The sequence below is a fragment of the Macaca nemestrina genome, chromosome 10, assembly GCF_043159975.1.
Source record: "Macaca nemestrina isolate mMacNem1 chromosome 10, mMacNem.hap1, whole genome shotgun sequence".
NCBI lineage: Eukaryota > Metazoa > Chordata > Mammalia > Primates > Cercopithecidae > Macaca > Macaca nemestrina.
This window is the reverse complement of record NC_092134.1, coordinates 141,387,964-141,402,494: the sequence shown is the minus strand read 5'-3', so window position 1 is coordinate 141,402,494 and position 14,531 is coordinate 141,387,964. Positions and strand designations below refer to the sequence as shown.

Below are 14,531 nucleotides of genomic sequence, written 5' to 3'. Positions count from 1 at the left end.
TTGCTCATTTTAAGCATTGCCTGTGGCTTGATCTTGGAAAGGCTCTGGGATGGACCTGTTCTGCCTGTCTTGGAAAGGCTCTGGGATGGACCTGTTCTGCCTGACAGGAACAGAGTGACCTCAAGGCTCACAGCCACACAGCTGACCAATATATTTAGTTGGATGTAGAGCTAAACTAGCTTCCCTTCCCCCTATTTTCCCCACTCACAGATTCAGCCTGGTCTTCCCACTCCACTTCGGAGAGATCCACACTGTTGTAGTTAGGTTTGGGTTTTAGTTTCTTCCCCTCTCTGTACTGGAGTGGGCATGTTAGGAAGAAAAACATGCGGTTAGTGTACGACCTGCTCAAGTTTATCTCTTCTACAAAGCCTTTCAGGTATATTCATAAAAGCAAAGGATTCCTTAGAAATCAATCAATCCAGTAATTACTTACGGTTATCTGGGCAAACTTCCACCTGATACAGAGCTCCCCTTATGGACATCTATGACAGATGGTCTCATGGCCTCTGAGTGAATCTTCCCCATGGCAGGGAGCTCCCTATCTCATGGGTCAGCTTGTTGGAGCTTTGGACAGCCCTAACTGTTAGAAAGTTCCTCCTCATACAAAGCTGAAATCCATCTCCCTGTGACTCCACCCACTGATCTTCCTTCTTTCCCCTGGAGCTGCATAGAACACGTTCCACCTGACAGCCCTTGGGATTTCCAAAGGTACTTGTCACGCCTAAGACTGCACTGCTCCAACTGAGTTTGCCCGCTGTGCAGATGCCTCAGCTCCCTCTGAATATGCTCTACTTTGTCTTCAATGTCACTCTCAAAATGGAGTTCCCGTGACAAAAGCCAACCTTCCAAATGGGGTCTGACCAGTGTGGCGTGGGCTGTGATCTGTGGACTAAGGCGTCAGGGGGCCTGACTGCTGCCTGCGTTTCTGCTGTCTTCCTGGCCAGCCACACAGACCTGGCAGTTCAGGCAGAGATTTCAGACAGTTCGGTCCCCTTGGTCTTCCTCATGGGACACACCGTCAGATCCCTCTTCACAATCGTGTGCTTGGGCACTGAGTGTTTCCAGAGCTCTCCATGCATCCCTAATACATTTCATCTTGCTAGTTTCAGCCCATTGTTTTAGAAGAATGCTTTCTGAATACTAATTTTCTCATTTAATGTATTAACCATACCTTCCAGACTCTATGGCATCTGCCTTCTGCATTTTCATCTTAGTGATAAAATATTTGAATGGGACGGAGACAAGGACAGATCAGTGCTTAATAAAGACCTCCCTTCAACTTGACATACAGCCATTAATCAACATGCTGAGTGTTATTATTTTCTGGCCCTGATTTCTCTCTCTCTGAAGCCAAGACAGATGTCATCAAGTTATCTATGATTAGGTCTGCAGCACTTCCCAGGTTTAGTTTATTAACCCCAACCAAAAAAGGAAAGAGGATAGTTTATCATTGAGGCAAATTAAGGATTAATTAGCACGTCTGCTTTGAGCCAAATGAGGCCCCCAGCAGATGCCTGGACAGCTCCGGTCCCCTGTCACTGTGTATCTTGCTTCTGCCAGTTTTTTGTTTGCTTGCTTTTTTCGGGGAAGTATCATGCTGATTTCTTGCCTGTTCAGGGGATCTGTAGGGTCCCCTTTCCCCTCTTTTCCGCCTTTCCCATGCCTGGATCATGCTTCTTGATCTTATTAATGACCACACTCATCAAACAGCCCTGCCCTGCCCTCTTTTACATGGGATCTGTTTCCTTTGGGTGGTGCTCAGCATTCCATTGCCATCTCCTAAATCCTGACAAAGCCTGAAGATCATCTGTAGCTCCTCACTTTAAAACCACAATTCAGCCGGGCGTGGTGGCTCACGCCTGTAATCCCAGCACTTTGCGAGGCCGAGACGGGCGGATCACGAGCTCAGGAGATCGAGACCATCCTGGCTAACATGGTGAAACCCCATCTCTACTAAAAACACAAAAAAATTAGCCGGGCGAGGTGGCAGGCGCCTGTAGTCCCAGCTACTTGGGAGGCTGAGGCAGGAGAATGGCATAAACCCGGGAGGCGGAGCTTGCAGTGAGCTGAGATCCAGCCACTGCACTCCAGCCTGGGCGACAGAGCGAGACGCCATCTCAAAAACAAACAAACAAACAAACAAAACACAATTCTACTCCATTAAATACTCCTACATGGGGCACTGACATAGAAAGATTTCAGTCCAATGGGATGGCTCTTTTCATTTATTACTGGGCATATCCTCCTGATTTTTTCTTTTTCAAACATAACTATTGTTTTCCTGATAGTGCTTTCCTCAGATAACTCATTACATTGGCTTTACTGTATCTTTTGTTGTGTCATAGTGTTCTGTGTGGTATTATTCCCTAATTGTTTCATTTGTGTAAGTCTGGTTTTCCTAATTAGAGTATAAGCCTCGGTTTATAGCGTTCTTCACAGCATCATGAGGTCAGGCACGAGGAGGTTCACACTCAATCAACTGGTTGAAGCCTTATATTCATCTAGAGTACATAGATGATGACAGGCAGTTTCTGATCAGTACCCCTCAATCCTACAAGTCAGTTCCAGAATCAGCATATTATTTCCTTAGTGAGTCATTTTGCTGGCACTGGGGCTGCCCCCCACAGAACCCCTTGGTACAAGGGAGTGACGTGTTATGGGTTCAGATGCTTGCCCAGCAGAGCCTGAATTGGAAGACAGTGTGAACAGAGTGGCTTCCAGTGTGCCCCGATCTCTCTCTATTCAGAACCCTTAGAATTTGCCTTAAATAGTTAATCATTGCCTTTCAGATATTCAGTGTCTATTTGAACCAAGTGGAATGAATGGAATGTGGCTTAGACTGACCTCTCCGAATGACACCTGGGCAGATGAGACCCTAAGTTCTCTGGAAGGCGGTCTGCTGTCTGTCTTCAGTTGCCATCTGTTATTTACCACAAGACTGGTAGAGGGCAAAGGGTTACGATTCTCCTAGAACTTCAGCTCCCTCCATCCCAACAATCACATTGAGAGCTGAGGTCATTATTGCTGCATAGTGCTTGAGTGCATGACTAGCTCCTTGACCCTGAAGGCAGAGCTTTCAGATAAGACAATGCAACTTTCTTCCTCAGCCATCAGATGCTCAGTGGAACTCATGTGAAAACACCCCGCCTCTGTGTCAGGGTGGAGAGGCCTGGGAGGGCCAGGAGCACTCAGGAACGCATCCGAAGCTGTGCTGCTCAGGAGAGGGCTCCCTGCTATTTCTATGGTTAGCTCCTTGTTCACCCAACTTCACAGGCCCCCAGTCTGGGAGACTCCAAGCAGATGTGACTAATGGCCCTGTGGGCTCTTCAGCCTCAAAACTGCACACTTCATTACGTGTTCTCTGGCCCACTCATCAGTCATTTCACATGGTTTTGCCTTGTCTCTTCTGATAGATTCCAAACAACTTGAAAACAGGGACCATGACTCGAATACATTTTTTTTTCTCATATTACCCACTGGGTTCCTAAATGGAGCCCAATGTGTGTTTGTTGTTTTAATCGTTTTTGTGAATTACCCCCAAATCCCATACAGTGAGGATCCCAAGGCAAAGAAGGTCTGTACCTACCAGGGGTCGGAGGTCAGGATGGGAGAGAATGTAGCCATTGTTGGTGTTCAGAAAGGCGTATCCGTGCACTCCAAGCTGCCAGAGTCCAGGGTGGAGGGGCATTAGGTCTGCTGTTTGTGCTGGGCATCTGGAGTTGGGCAGGGGTTTGGGGGCCACAGGACAGTGGAAGACGGCAGCTCACAGCAGTGAGTGTTTTCAATAGGAACACAACTGAGCCAGTGCCATGCTTCCATCCATTGATTGAGGAGTCCTTTCCAAACTTGACTGTTTATAGCAACCATCATAATACATATTATCACCGACTTCTTTCCCACCACATGTTCTGGGTGCTTCGATGATGTAATCTCACTCACACTCACAGCAGGACTGTGTGGCATGGAGGAGCAGACTGAGAAACTGAGACACTGGGCAGGGAAAGGACTTACTGAAGGCCACAGTGCAAGTCATAGTTCGTGGTGGGAAAGGGACCCAGGGGCACGCGTTGCTGCTCCCGTGCTCAGCACCTGCGCTTCTTGGGCGGTGACAGAGAGGCCCTATCCCAGCTCTGGGCTTGGCTTGCCTGGAGAGAGGCTCTCGTCACGGGGGAGGGAGTTTGCTCCTGGGGAACCTGTGATCCCCACAGGGAACAGACCCAGGCTCACCTTGTACCGGGGCGCCAGCTTCATCAGCTCTCTCAGGGCCACATCTGAGCCCACCACACCCAGGAGAATGCCATGGGATCGCTGGAAGGAAAGACACAAGGAATGGGGGAGACCCAACTTCCCTGTTCACAAGGTTAGACTGGATCCTGGGCCTGTCCAGAGCTTGGAAGAGGAAGCCACTTAAGCTTTAAGTGGTTCTTCCTCTGCAGTTAGATTCTAGGCTGGGAATAAAAATCCGGACTCTATCAGACAAGGTCCCGGGAGCAAAACCAGCTACCAGGAAGATTAATACCCGGCATTAATATTTAAGTTGTAATATTTAAATGGAATCCAAAGTTAAATGAAATATTAATCTTCACGGCAGAGGGTGAAGTTGTTGGGATCTTAGGGACCATAATTCATGGATGCTCTGAAGCATATGGGGCCTGAAACACGGGGGGAAATGAAACATTTCCTGACCAGATGGAGGATGGAAGGCTCGAGAAATCCCCTCACCAGAGGCCTTTACAGACAAGTTAGAGTCTGTACAACCTGGCAGATTAAGCATGGCTTTGCAGGAAGGCTGGCAGGCAACCCGCCAGCCTTACTTACCCAAGGCAGGGGTCCCAACTGCAGAGCAGCAAAACGACTCCCAGCCAGCGAGCAGAGTCACTGGAGAAGCCATAGAAAATCACAGACCCCCAGACCACCTCCAACCAGGAGAGTTTGGGGTAGCTACTCTGGGACAGGCCTGGAAATCTGCATTCAAACCCTCCCAAGGTGGCTCAGAGGCACAGCCAAGTCAAGAATCACCGGTCTGAAGATGCCATTGAGGCCCCAGGTTCTAATCCCTGCTACAACCTCTCTAGGAGCAGCCACTCACCGTTTCGTTCTTCTTGCTGAAGACTGGCATGGCCACAGTGGTGAGTAGCATCAGGCTCTGAGCCTGCGAGCTGAGGAGCTGTCAGGGAGGGGAGAACAGGGGTCAGAAGCTGTAGCCTAGGGCCACTGGTTTGCCGTACTCAGAGCACCCAGTGCAGAGAACCCACGGTCACTGCATCAATTATCCAGAGTCACCTTCCCACAGGAAGGAGGAAATCCCAAATGAGGGTTTCTCTGCAAAAGGAGAGTTGGCAGGAATGCTGGGGGCCAGAGGTGGACTGGAGGGGAGGACCAGGCTGATGTCATTCAGCAGGGCCCTGAGCCCCATGACCCAGCCCCAAGCACCTTCACTAAGCTCTCTTGTCTCAGGGAGGCCCAGGCCGAGTGTTGAGCGCGAACCCAGGAAACAGGCCTATCTGCACCCACCCAGAAACAGAGAGGCTTTGCACAGCACCAGCTTTCCAGAAACCTCTGATATGGACTCAAGGTTGCTACAGGTGAGAGGGAGGACATTGACCCAGAGCTACCCAGAAACACAAGCACACCCCGAGGAACCGCAGCGCAAGGGCAGGCTGTGGTGTAGCTGTAGTGGCCCTCAGGGCCATCCCTAGCACATCGGTCAGACCCACATGGTCTCCACTCGCAACACCAGAGCCAGAACCCTTGCCAACCTCTAGATGGCTGTCCACCCTGACTGCCTAGGCTCGCCGTGCTGGCTCCTCCAGTTATTTGAAAGGGGCTCTGCACATGTGCCCCAGTTTATAACAAAGGTAGGATTCCGACAAGCATGTGGGAAGAGAGGTATCGTAAGTCCGACCTTGGATGAGATCAACTAAAGGAGATTGCTGAGTCTTGGAAGTCCACAGTTGACTTTCTTGGAGAAGGAAGCACATTTTGGCCACCATGTCTCTTTTTCTCGCCTCATCTGAGTTTTCAATTTAGAGTTAGAAGTAAGGCTTTCTGAGAGTGAACCACGATGACATCTAATTGTTTTCTGAGCTTGGACACATCTCCATGGGCTACATGAGGGCTTTCCATTCTCCTTCTTGAGTGAGGAGTGCATGAAGCCAGCTTGTCCCTGGCTCCCAGGAAGCAGCTCCCAGGCTCTTGGAGGCCCCTGTGGCCTGCTCTCCCTAGGACATGTCTCAGCCTGGGCAGGGTCCATTCACAGCCGTCCCTGCACTCGTGTTTCTGGACACACTTGGGAGGGCAGACACCTGCCCTGGGCTCAGGGGAGTGACATCCTCCTCTCAGAGGGTTCCGAGGTGGGTCCGGGAGATCTGCAGGTGACTCTTAACTTCAGGGACTCCTAAGTCAGGGACAGGAGAGGGAAGGAGGAAGACAGAGGAGATGTAGGGACTGGCTGCAGGGGTGGTTCTCACTGAGGGACACCTCGGGAGACAGGTGTAAAAGGGACAGATGTAAAAGTGAAGATCAGACCGTGAACTGTGGCCTCGTCTGTGTGCGTGGAGGTAAGAGAGCGCCCGAAGGTCAGGCTGTCCATGGAAGGCGAAGGACGTCCCAGCACCACCCGTCTGACATCAGTGACAGCACACAGGGAAGCCGGGGTTGCCTCTACCCACCTTCTGCCAAACTCACACCCAACACTCCAGGCCACCTTCAGCAGGAATGGCCTGAGCCCAGCTTCTCTCATTGGATTTCAGGGTTCCGAAAGCCTTCGCTCTCCAGCTCCCGTGGCATGACCACAACACTCCCAGGCAAGGGAGGCCACACAGAGCACCGGAGCCCTGGCCCCTCCTGCTGGGCTGGCTCCTGGCAGGCAGATGAATGCACAGGTGATGGAGAGGAAGCACAGGTGCCAGCGGTCACGGGAAGACAGCTCAGAGAAGATCCCCTCCTGCTGTCCTCCTTCTCCCCACCCACCTCTCTCTCATCGAACCTGGACACACAGGGCCCTACAAACACTTGGCCAAGGAAGGGAGAGCCCTGCCCAGAGGCAGCCAGCTCGTCCCTTCTCCGCAGCAGTTGGTGACGGTCGGATGACATGTGCTGGGCATGGCCTTGTTGGCTGAGCCCCTGTAAAGTAGATTAATGAGCTTTTCATCCCAAACTTGGCCAGATGGCTTTTGTCTACTATTAACAGGTGGAGGTAAGCATGCCACTGCCTTCGGACATAGAGCAAGTCTGAAGAAAACTGGCCGTTGCATTCCCAGCCTTTTTGTCAGCATGGGGACTAAGTTCTGGCCAGTGAGAGGTGAGTTCCGGGTTCTGGCACGAGTCCCTGCAAGTTTCCCTCACAGGGGCGAAGCATCCTGCTGCCACTTCCACAGCCTGATGCTTAAATGTGGTTTCATTTGATTCATGTTCCGCCAGCCTCCTGAGCACAAGGATGAGGGTCACATCCCTGGGACAGCAAAGGGGATGGCAGGGAGGAGCCTGGGCCCCTGACGACCAGAGAGCTTGCGGTCAGCTCTGGGCTTTGTTTACCCAAGGCCGACATTCACTTCTATCTTATTTAAGCCACTCTTTTTGGGTCTCTCTAGAGCCCAGCCTGATACATCATCACTGAAGCAGGCGGCTGCCTATGTGATGGGGATTTGAGAAGTGGTAGAACTGTCTCCCTTCCCCAAAAAGGTCCCATCTGAAGCTCTCCCTTTGATGTTCATTCTTTTGTGCAAGTCATTGCTGCCTGTAGTCCTTTGAAAATGCAGGGACCCAGGAAGGGAGAACATGTGTTCCAGCTGTGGGATGGTGGATTCTTGGTCTGACCCCTTTCTCCCCCGGGTGGGTGGGAGACAGGGATGATGAGGGAGGGGAGGACTGTGGGGGAGGAGGGAGGAACAACTTTGGAGCAGGGACCCTGTCCGTGGAGAGCACCCTGGGCAGGTCTGCTGGGGGTCTGGGGCAGCATATGGGCAGCGGCCCCATTAGTGGGCCAAGGGCTGTCAGGAAAAGAGGAGGAAAAGCAGCTTCATCCACCCTTCTTAATGTTCCCTAAGGTACTAGGCCCACCCCTTCTCCTGAGCCAGGAAGTCACTTCTTGCTCCCTGGGGTCCCTAACTCTGGGATCGGCTTCTCTAGCTGGGAGCTGCTGCCAGGCTCACCTTGCTGTCCATGTAGGCCTCTGTCCAGATGATGTCGTGGTCGTGGTTGATGACCATGGGGCGACTGAGCACGTGCAGGTATTCCATCACGTTCTCCTGGGTGTCCGCCAGCGTTGAGATCTGCGTGTAGTAGCCTGCGGTGGGGAGGGCCGCGTGGGTGTGGAAGGCAGGGCTGCCCTGGGAACTCCTCGCCAGGGCCTGCACCCTCCCCGGCTGCTGATGGCTCACAGCCGAATCCTCTCTGGAAACTGGCCCGGGGCGCAGGGAGCTGCTTTCCCCCAGTTGTGTCCTTTACCCAGGGGCAGCCGCAGGCCAGTGGGAGGCCAAGGTTCACCCTGCCTCACCCTGGAAGACCTCTGAGGGGCTCTCTCCCACCCAGAGCTCCGCGCAGGAGCAGCAGGGCCTGATGCAAGGGCACTGGGGGTCGGCTTCTCCCTCTCCCAGCCCCGCCCTCCCCACTTCCTCACAGGAGCATCTCCTGAGAGTGCCCCGTAAGCCTTCTTCTGTCATTCTTAGGTCTGTGTTCAGGGAACCCAATCAGAGGCAGAGACTTCTGCCTCTCCGCTCCTCCTTCTTCTGGTCCTTGTCCTTGCTCAGGTTGTGGGGTGGGTGTTACAGCCTCTTCCCTGGAGCCATGGTGACACTCCAAAGAGCAGATTGTGCAGAAAGCTGTGAATGGCCTCTCTGCTCTTCTGGCCCCCACCTCCCACCATGTTCATCCCCCTTACCAGTGAGATGCAGCGACTGTCCGCTCCCAGCAGGTCTCAGACCCTTTGAACACACCGTTCCCTCTGCCTGGAACACCCTTCCAGTTGCCCCACTGACTTGGAGAGTGCCTCCCCCATGGCCCCCCCCAGCACCCTGAATAGTCTGTGTCTCCACCATCAAAGCTCATTTCAGGCTGTATCGTGGGTGGTGGTTTACTCGTGTGTCTCCCTGCTGGACAATACCAAGAGGCAGACTGACCCTGAGTCCATCCTGATCCCTCTTGGTCCCCTGGTGCCTGGAAATCGTGCCAGGTGCATAGTGGATGCTCAGTGAATTTTTGTTGAATCAATGGGGTCTGGTCAGAGATAGATGAGGACCATTCACACACAAAACATTATTCCAAAGGAAACAGTGACTCTCTGCTTTTTGTCTGGGAGCAGAACCAGAACCAGAGTCTATGCCTTAATTTGCTGACAGAAAGAATGGGGGCAGGATGGAGATGGAGCTGACATTGTCTCACCTTGCTTTTTCCAAATACGAAGGAGGGACTGAGGCTATAGTTCTTGACGTAACGCTGCTCCTCTTAGGGGCCACGGGGAAGCACAGGCTCAGCACCTCCAAGGCTGGGTCACCCTGTGCCCCGTGCTCAGGCACAGGTGGGAAGGCACCTGCCGGCCCGGCACTCACCTTTGTTGTTGCATGCGATCCACTTCATGCGGTCAGCAAAAGACACTTCTCTCCCAATGAGGTAAGTGAAAACTCGGACCTAACCCACAAGACACAGATGCACTCAGCAGCAAAATTCCTGGCCGTAAGTAATGCTAACATGGTTTATGTGAGTCCTAGATGTTGGGCCGAGTGCTTATCAGTCTTGGGGTTCTCCAATCTCACCCCCGAGGCCCAGGCAGCAACACAACACAACTCCCCCAGGGCCATGGGGACTGCGGAGTAGGTGCAAGGCTGAGGTTTACAGCCTGGCAGGTCTTTTTTTTTTTTTTTTTTGAGATGAAGTCTCGCTCTATCGCCCAGACTGGAGTGCAGTGGTGCAATCTCGGCTCACTGCAAGCTCCGCCTCCCGGGTTCACGCCATTCTCCTGCCTCAGCCTCCTGAGTAGCTGGGACTACAGGCGCCTGCCACCAAGCCTGGCTAATTTTTTGTATTTTTTAGTAGAGACGGGGTTTCACCATGTTAGCCAGGATGGTCTCGATCTCCTGACCTCGTGATCTGCCCACCTCAGCCTCCCAAAGTGCTGGGATTATAGGCGTGAGCCACCGCGCCTGGCCCAGCCTGGCAGTTCTGATGTCCCCAAACCATATTCTGGTCCCTCACCCCAAACCTCCTACATCAGGCCTCTGTGTCTCGGGTCGTCATAATTTTGGAACACCCAATTAAAATGTATCTGAAAGCAAGAATGGCTCTAATAGGAAGGCAGATTTGCATGGGGGCCATCCTTTTAGGGGCCCTGCTGGTGATCCCATCCATGGCAGAAGGAGAAGCTTTTTTTTCTCCCCAGACGCCCGTGGGAGGGTCACCTTACAGTCTGGCCAGTTATACTTCTCAAACACCGGCTCGTAGTCCTCCACGGCACCGTCACTGATCAGCATGACGGCCTGGTTGCAGAGGCTTCCTTGCTTGGCCTCTTGGAACTGTGTAGGGAAGAGGAGTGCCCGTGACCACAGGCCAAGCCTGCCTCCCCCCACCTGCCCCCTTCCTCCCAGTCCTTCCCTCCCAGGCCTCATTATAGCGGGCACCTGCTTCAGGATCTGGAAGGCCTCTCTCAGGGCTTGGTCCACGACCCCCACACCTTTGACCATCAGCTCCTCCACCAGCAGTTTGAAATGCTGTCATGGGTGAGACATTAGAGGAGCATCAGGGGGTTGAGTGGGCCAGTGGAGCTTCATGTTTGGTGTTAATTTAGGAGGCTGTTTCGGGCCATCAGAGGCCTGTGTCTCCATGATGCAGCTAAGTTCATGGACTGGTCCTCTACAATAGGTGTTTCTCAAATGTCCCCAGGATAAACAGAGAGGGTGAATGACTTGGTACAAATCCATGGCCACTATTGGCGGGAAATGCCAAGTATGAAGCTGAGTATGGGGGGAGGACGGTCCTGGGATGGAGGCAGGGTAACCTCGGCTCCCAGACCACAGCCCGCAGCCCACAGCCCAGGGGTGCGCACTTCACAGTAGAAAGTGTGGAGGTGCCCAGGGCGGAGGCCCGGCTTCAAGAGGAACTCAAACCCCAACTCCCCCATCACAGAGGGAGGAATCTATGATGTGCAAAAGCTCTCCTTAAAAATTTATTGCCATGTCCTCTCCTCCTTTGTCTTTTACCAGAGAAAAAGGATGATAATGGATTTAAATTTGTCCTCCTTTCAGGGAAGCTTCTCATGAAAACTGACATAATGGAAAGGCCCAGGTGGGAGGCCAAAGGGGAAATGGAGACCTACATAATCCACAGGGTGAAAAACCAGTCCTGAATAAGGAAGGTTCCGTTTGGTGTGAGGTCTCTATCTGCTTACTGTTTGCTCTGATAAGTAGCAGCGTGTTTACAGCGCGGTTCTCTGGTTGTTTGCATGGGTAACATGCTCTGCTCTCATTCCAGGTGCCATGGGAATAAGCGAAAGGGGCCACAGACACAGTCTGCAGAGACAATCGCCCACCATCCAGACACGAGCAGGGGCTTGTTAGTATCAGGCCACAGTGGACACTCACCTCTCGATTGTCTCGGTCCGCCTGGACGAGGATCCCTTTAAAACAAGGCTCGATGTAATGGACGTAGTCATTGTACTGCAGTTGCAGTGAGGCGAGGGAAGGTGGGGGGAGAATAAACAGCATCAGTTTGCAAAGTCCAGGCCCAGCAAACACACTCATGCAGGTCACAGGGTGGTCAGGGGCTGTGGGTCACCTTGGCACCTGTGTATGATTTCTAGAGCAAGTGAGAGCTATTCTAGAACAGGAAGGCACATTTACCGCAATGATATTAACAAAGTCATTCTCCCCCAGGGTGTCCAAGATGGTGGTGATGGTGTGCTTGGCAATAGTCATCCTCAGCCCCTTCATACTGCCACTCACATCCACCAAAATCACTATGTCCTTGGGAGAAGTAGCAGCTTGAATGTACCTGCAGAAGAAAGAAAGGGACATGCCCAAGATGGGAAAACCAAAGCCAGAACCAATACCTGACCAAGGTCTGCAGTTATTTCTATTCAGATGCTGGCTCAAGCCCACCCAAAGTTCAGGGCAACCCACCTATGGCAGATTTTACATGTTTCACAACCACTCGACACAGTTCTGGAGCCGTCCGGAGCGTCAGTGGTTGGGGATGTGCCCACCTAACCGGCCAGGTCAAGCCCTGGAGGTAACCCTTGTCCCTTTTGATTTAGACCAACCAGGGTCCCTGAGGGGCTGGCAGCAGAAAGGGAAAGAGCTGGGCTTCAGATTCTGTTAGAAACTTGCCAAAAAAGGGGTGTTGAAAGAGAGGACAGCCTAACAAAACGTGGATGTGGAGACAGCTCGGTGTCCTGGAAGGAGGTTTAGGTTGAGAAAGGCATATGATCAGTCCTGGAGCAAGGCAGTTGCAGAGGGAAGGGAGGAATGCTGGTGCTCTTCCTGTTCTTGTGTCTGGTTTGGGTTCTGTACACCCAAGGCCCTTGAGTGGTGGTCGGGGAGGGGGTGGGAGTGGAGGAGGACGAGGCAAAACCCAAAAGCTATGAGATAAATACCCGGGCTGCAGACCTATCCCCTATGAGCTCTTACCAGCCGCGGTTTCGGCAGTCAAAGGTAATGACTCCATTCTCATCAGGTGTCCATTTTATACCTGGGGGAATGAAGACTCATTCTTTTACTAGCTTAGTGAGGCTGCCCCAGATCCCCTGGCTGGGTGTGGACCCCCAGGATGGCCACAATCCCCAGGGCAGAACAGCTTTGGAGCTAGGGAACAGGGTGGGGACCGCTGGGACATGCCCTGTAGACTGAGACAAGCTGGCAAGGAGACATCTGCCAGCCAAACTGCCCAGATGCAGAGCTGGGGGTCATTTCACAGGTAGGCCCACATAGGTGGTGCCTGGGACTCATTTGTGAGGCGAAACCTCATATCAAATAGTGGAAGGGGACGCTTTGGAGAAGTGTGAATTTTAACATCCATTACCATCCAGCAAATTGTGGACAAAATGTTGTCCACAACAAGTGCTCTGACTTCTAACCCACTTGCCTCTAGGTGTTAAGCTCATTAGCACTCAAGATCCTTCCTGTTGGCTGGGATGGGATAAATGATTGGGTTCTATGACTGTAGGCTCTTTGAGGTCAGGTATTCCTAGAACACAGCAGAGTATATGCTTAATAAATGTCTGTTACCTGAATGAAAGGACAAATGAATGGGTATGAAAGATCTTGCGTTGACCCAGTAGCAGAATGCTGGTGTATATTTTTATCCTATTCACCTAATAAAAAAATTTGTAGAGATGCACAGAAAACACTGACATGATCCACAATAGAATCTCGGCTTGAAAAGACTTTATGATTGGGAATAGTGGGTTTAAAATAAGAAGAGTAAAAATAACAGGTAGAATTGCAACGTGTTGTGACTGGGATAGAAAAAATGATTGTAGCAATATCATGAATGTCTAGAAGCTCCAAGGGCCCTTCCTACTCCACAGTGGTTAGACTTCAGACGACATACACCCTTTGAGGCATTGCTGGCCTCTCAAAGGTAGGAGAGATTTTCAGAGACCATGCTTTTCAAAACCAAACCAATGAGAACACAGCCCCAGGGGTGAGGCGTAAGTGTGAGGTCAGCTAGCACCCAAAGCCTTGAAGGTGGGAAGCAGAGCCATGGGAGTGTGGTGTGATGGGAGCTTGAGTACCACTGGTCTGGCCTAGTCTTGCAGGCAGTCATGGGAGGTGGGGATTTCCTGAGGCTGCATTCTTATAGTAACATAGTCGTGGGGAATTTGATCCTTAGAACAGCAATGAGGAGGATAAGCTGAGTCTGAGATTACTGACTCTTAACCAAAACCTTCAAAGAGGACTTTGGAGGTCCTGGATAAGGGTACCCTGAAGTCCAAGTGGAAACAGAAGCAAATTTTCTTGTGGATTCCCAACTCAGACTCACCGGACTCCAAAGATGACAAGCAGCATGGCCTCACAAGCAAAGATTGCCAAATACATACAGAGCAGACCCCTATTAGGGGGAAGCAGCAGACTCAAGAGCTACCTTAAGAGCTGGATATGGCTTCTCAAGAATTACAGATGTTGGAATGGCCAAATACCAAACACAAACAAGGTAGATATGAGAAGAACACACAATACGAAGAACACACAATACAAAGAACATGCAAGAAATGACCAGGAATGGAGAAACATCTTTGCAAACATGAAACTTTCAGAGATGAAAAAATGTATAGGTTGAAACAAATAAATGGATAGTGCTTTATTCATGGGTAAAAAGAAAATGCATACATTTGTGGATGTATCTAGAGTTCTACTGAGGCTGGAATGAGAAGGTTTAATACACATCTGATTGGAGTCACAGAAAGAGAAAAGGGAGAGCATGGAGGAAAGGTGATGGTTAAAGAGATGATATTGGCAAATATTCTAGAACTGATTAAAAATGCAATTCTACAGATCCAGGAAGCACAGTGTATCCCACACAGGATGAATAAAAAGATATCC

The 14,531-nt window shown here is 51.4% G+C and overlaps 1 protein-coding gene across 1 annotated transcript in view; it reads right to left on the bottom strand.

The window, feature by feature from the left end:
- The window catches only part of LOC105484118 (calcium voltage-gated channel auxiliary subunit alpha2delta 4), a 133,567-nt gene that overhangs the window by 82,047 nt on the left and 36,989 nt on the right, over positions 1 to 14,531 (bottom strand). Inside the window, exons 7-17 of the mRNA XM_011745432.3 lie at positions 12,618 to 12,678; positions 11,832 to 11,982; positions 11,574 to 11,648; positions 10,614 to 10,703; positions 10,395 to 10,508; positions 9,549 to 9,627; positions 8,154 to 8,287; positions 5,090 to 5,167; positions 4,228 to 4,308; positions 3,587 to 3,661; positions 209 to 295 (exon numbers count right to left, since the gene is read on the bottom strand). Coding sequence (XP_011743734.3) covers positions 209 to 295; positions 3,587 to 3,661; positions 4,228 to 4,308; positions 5,090 to 5,167; positions 8,154 to 8,287; positions 9,549 to 9,627; positions 10,395 to 10,508; positions 10,614 to 10,703; positions 11,574 to 11,648; positions 11,832 to 11,982; positions 12,618 to 12,678 — 1,025 coding nt within the window. The remainder of the gene's footprint in view (positions 1 to 208; positions 296 to 3,586; positions 3,662 to 4,227; positions 4,309 to 5,089; positions 5,168 to 8,153; positions 8,288 to 9,548; positions 9,628 to 10,394; positions 10,509 to 10,613; positions 10,704 to 11,573; positions 11,649 to 11,831; positions 11,983 to 12,617; positions 12,679 to 14,531) is intronic.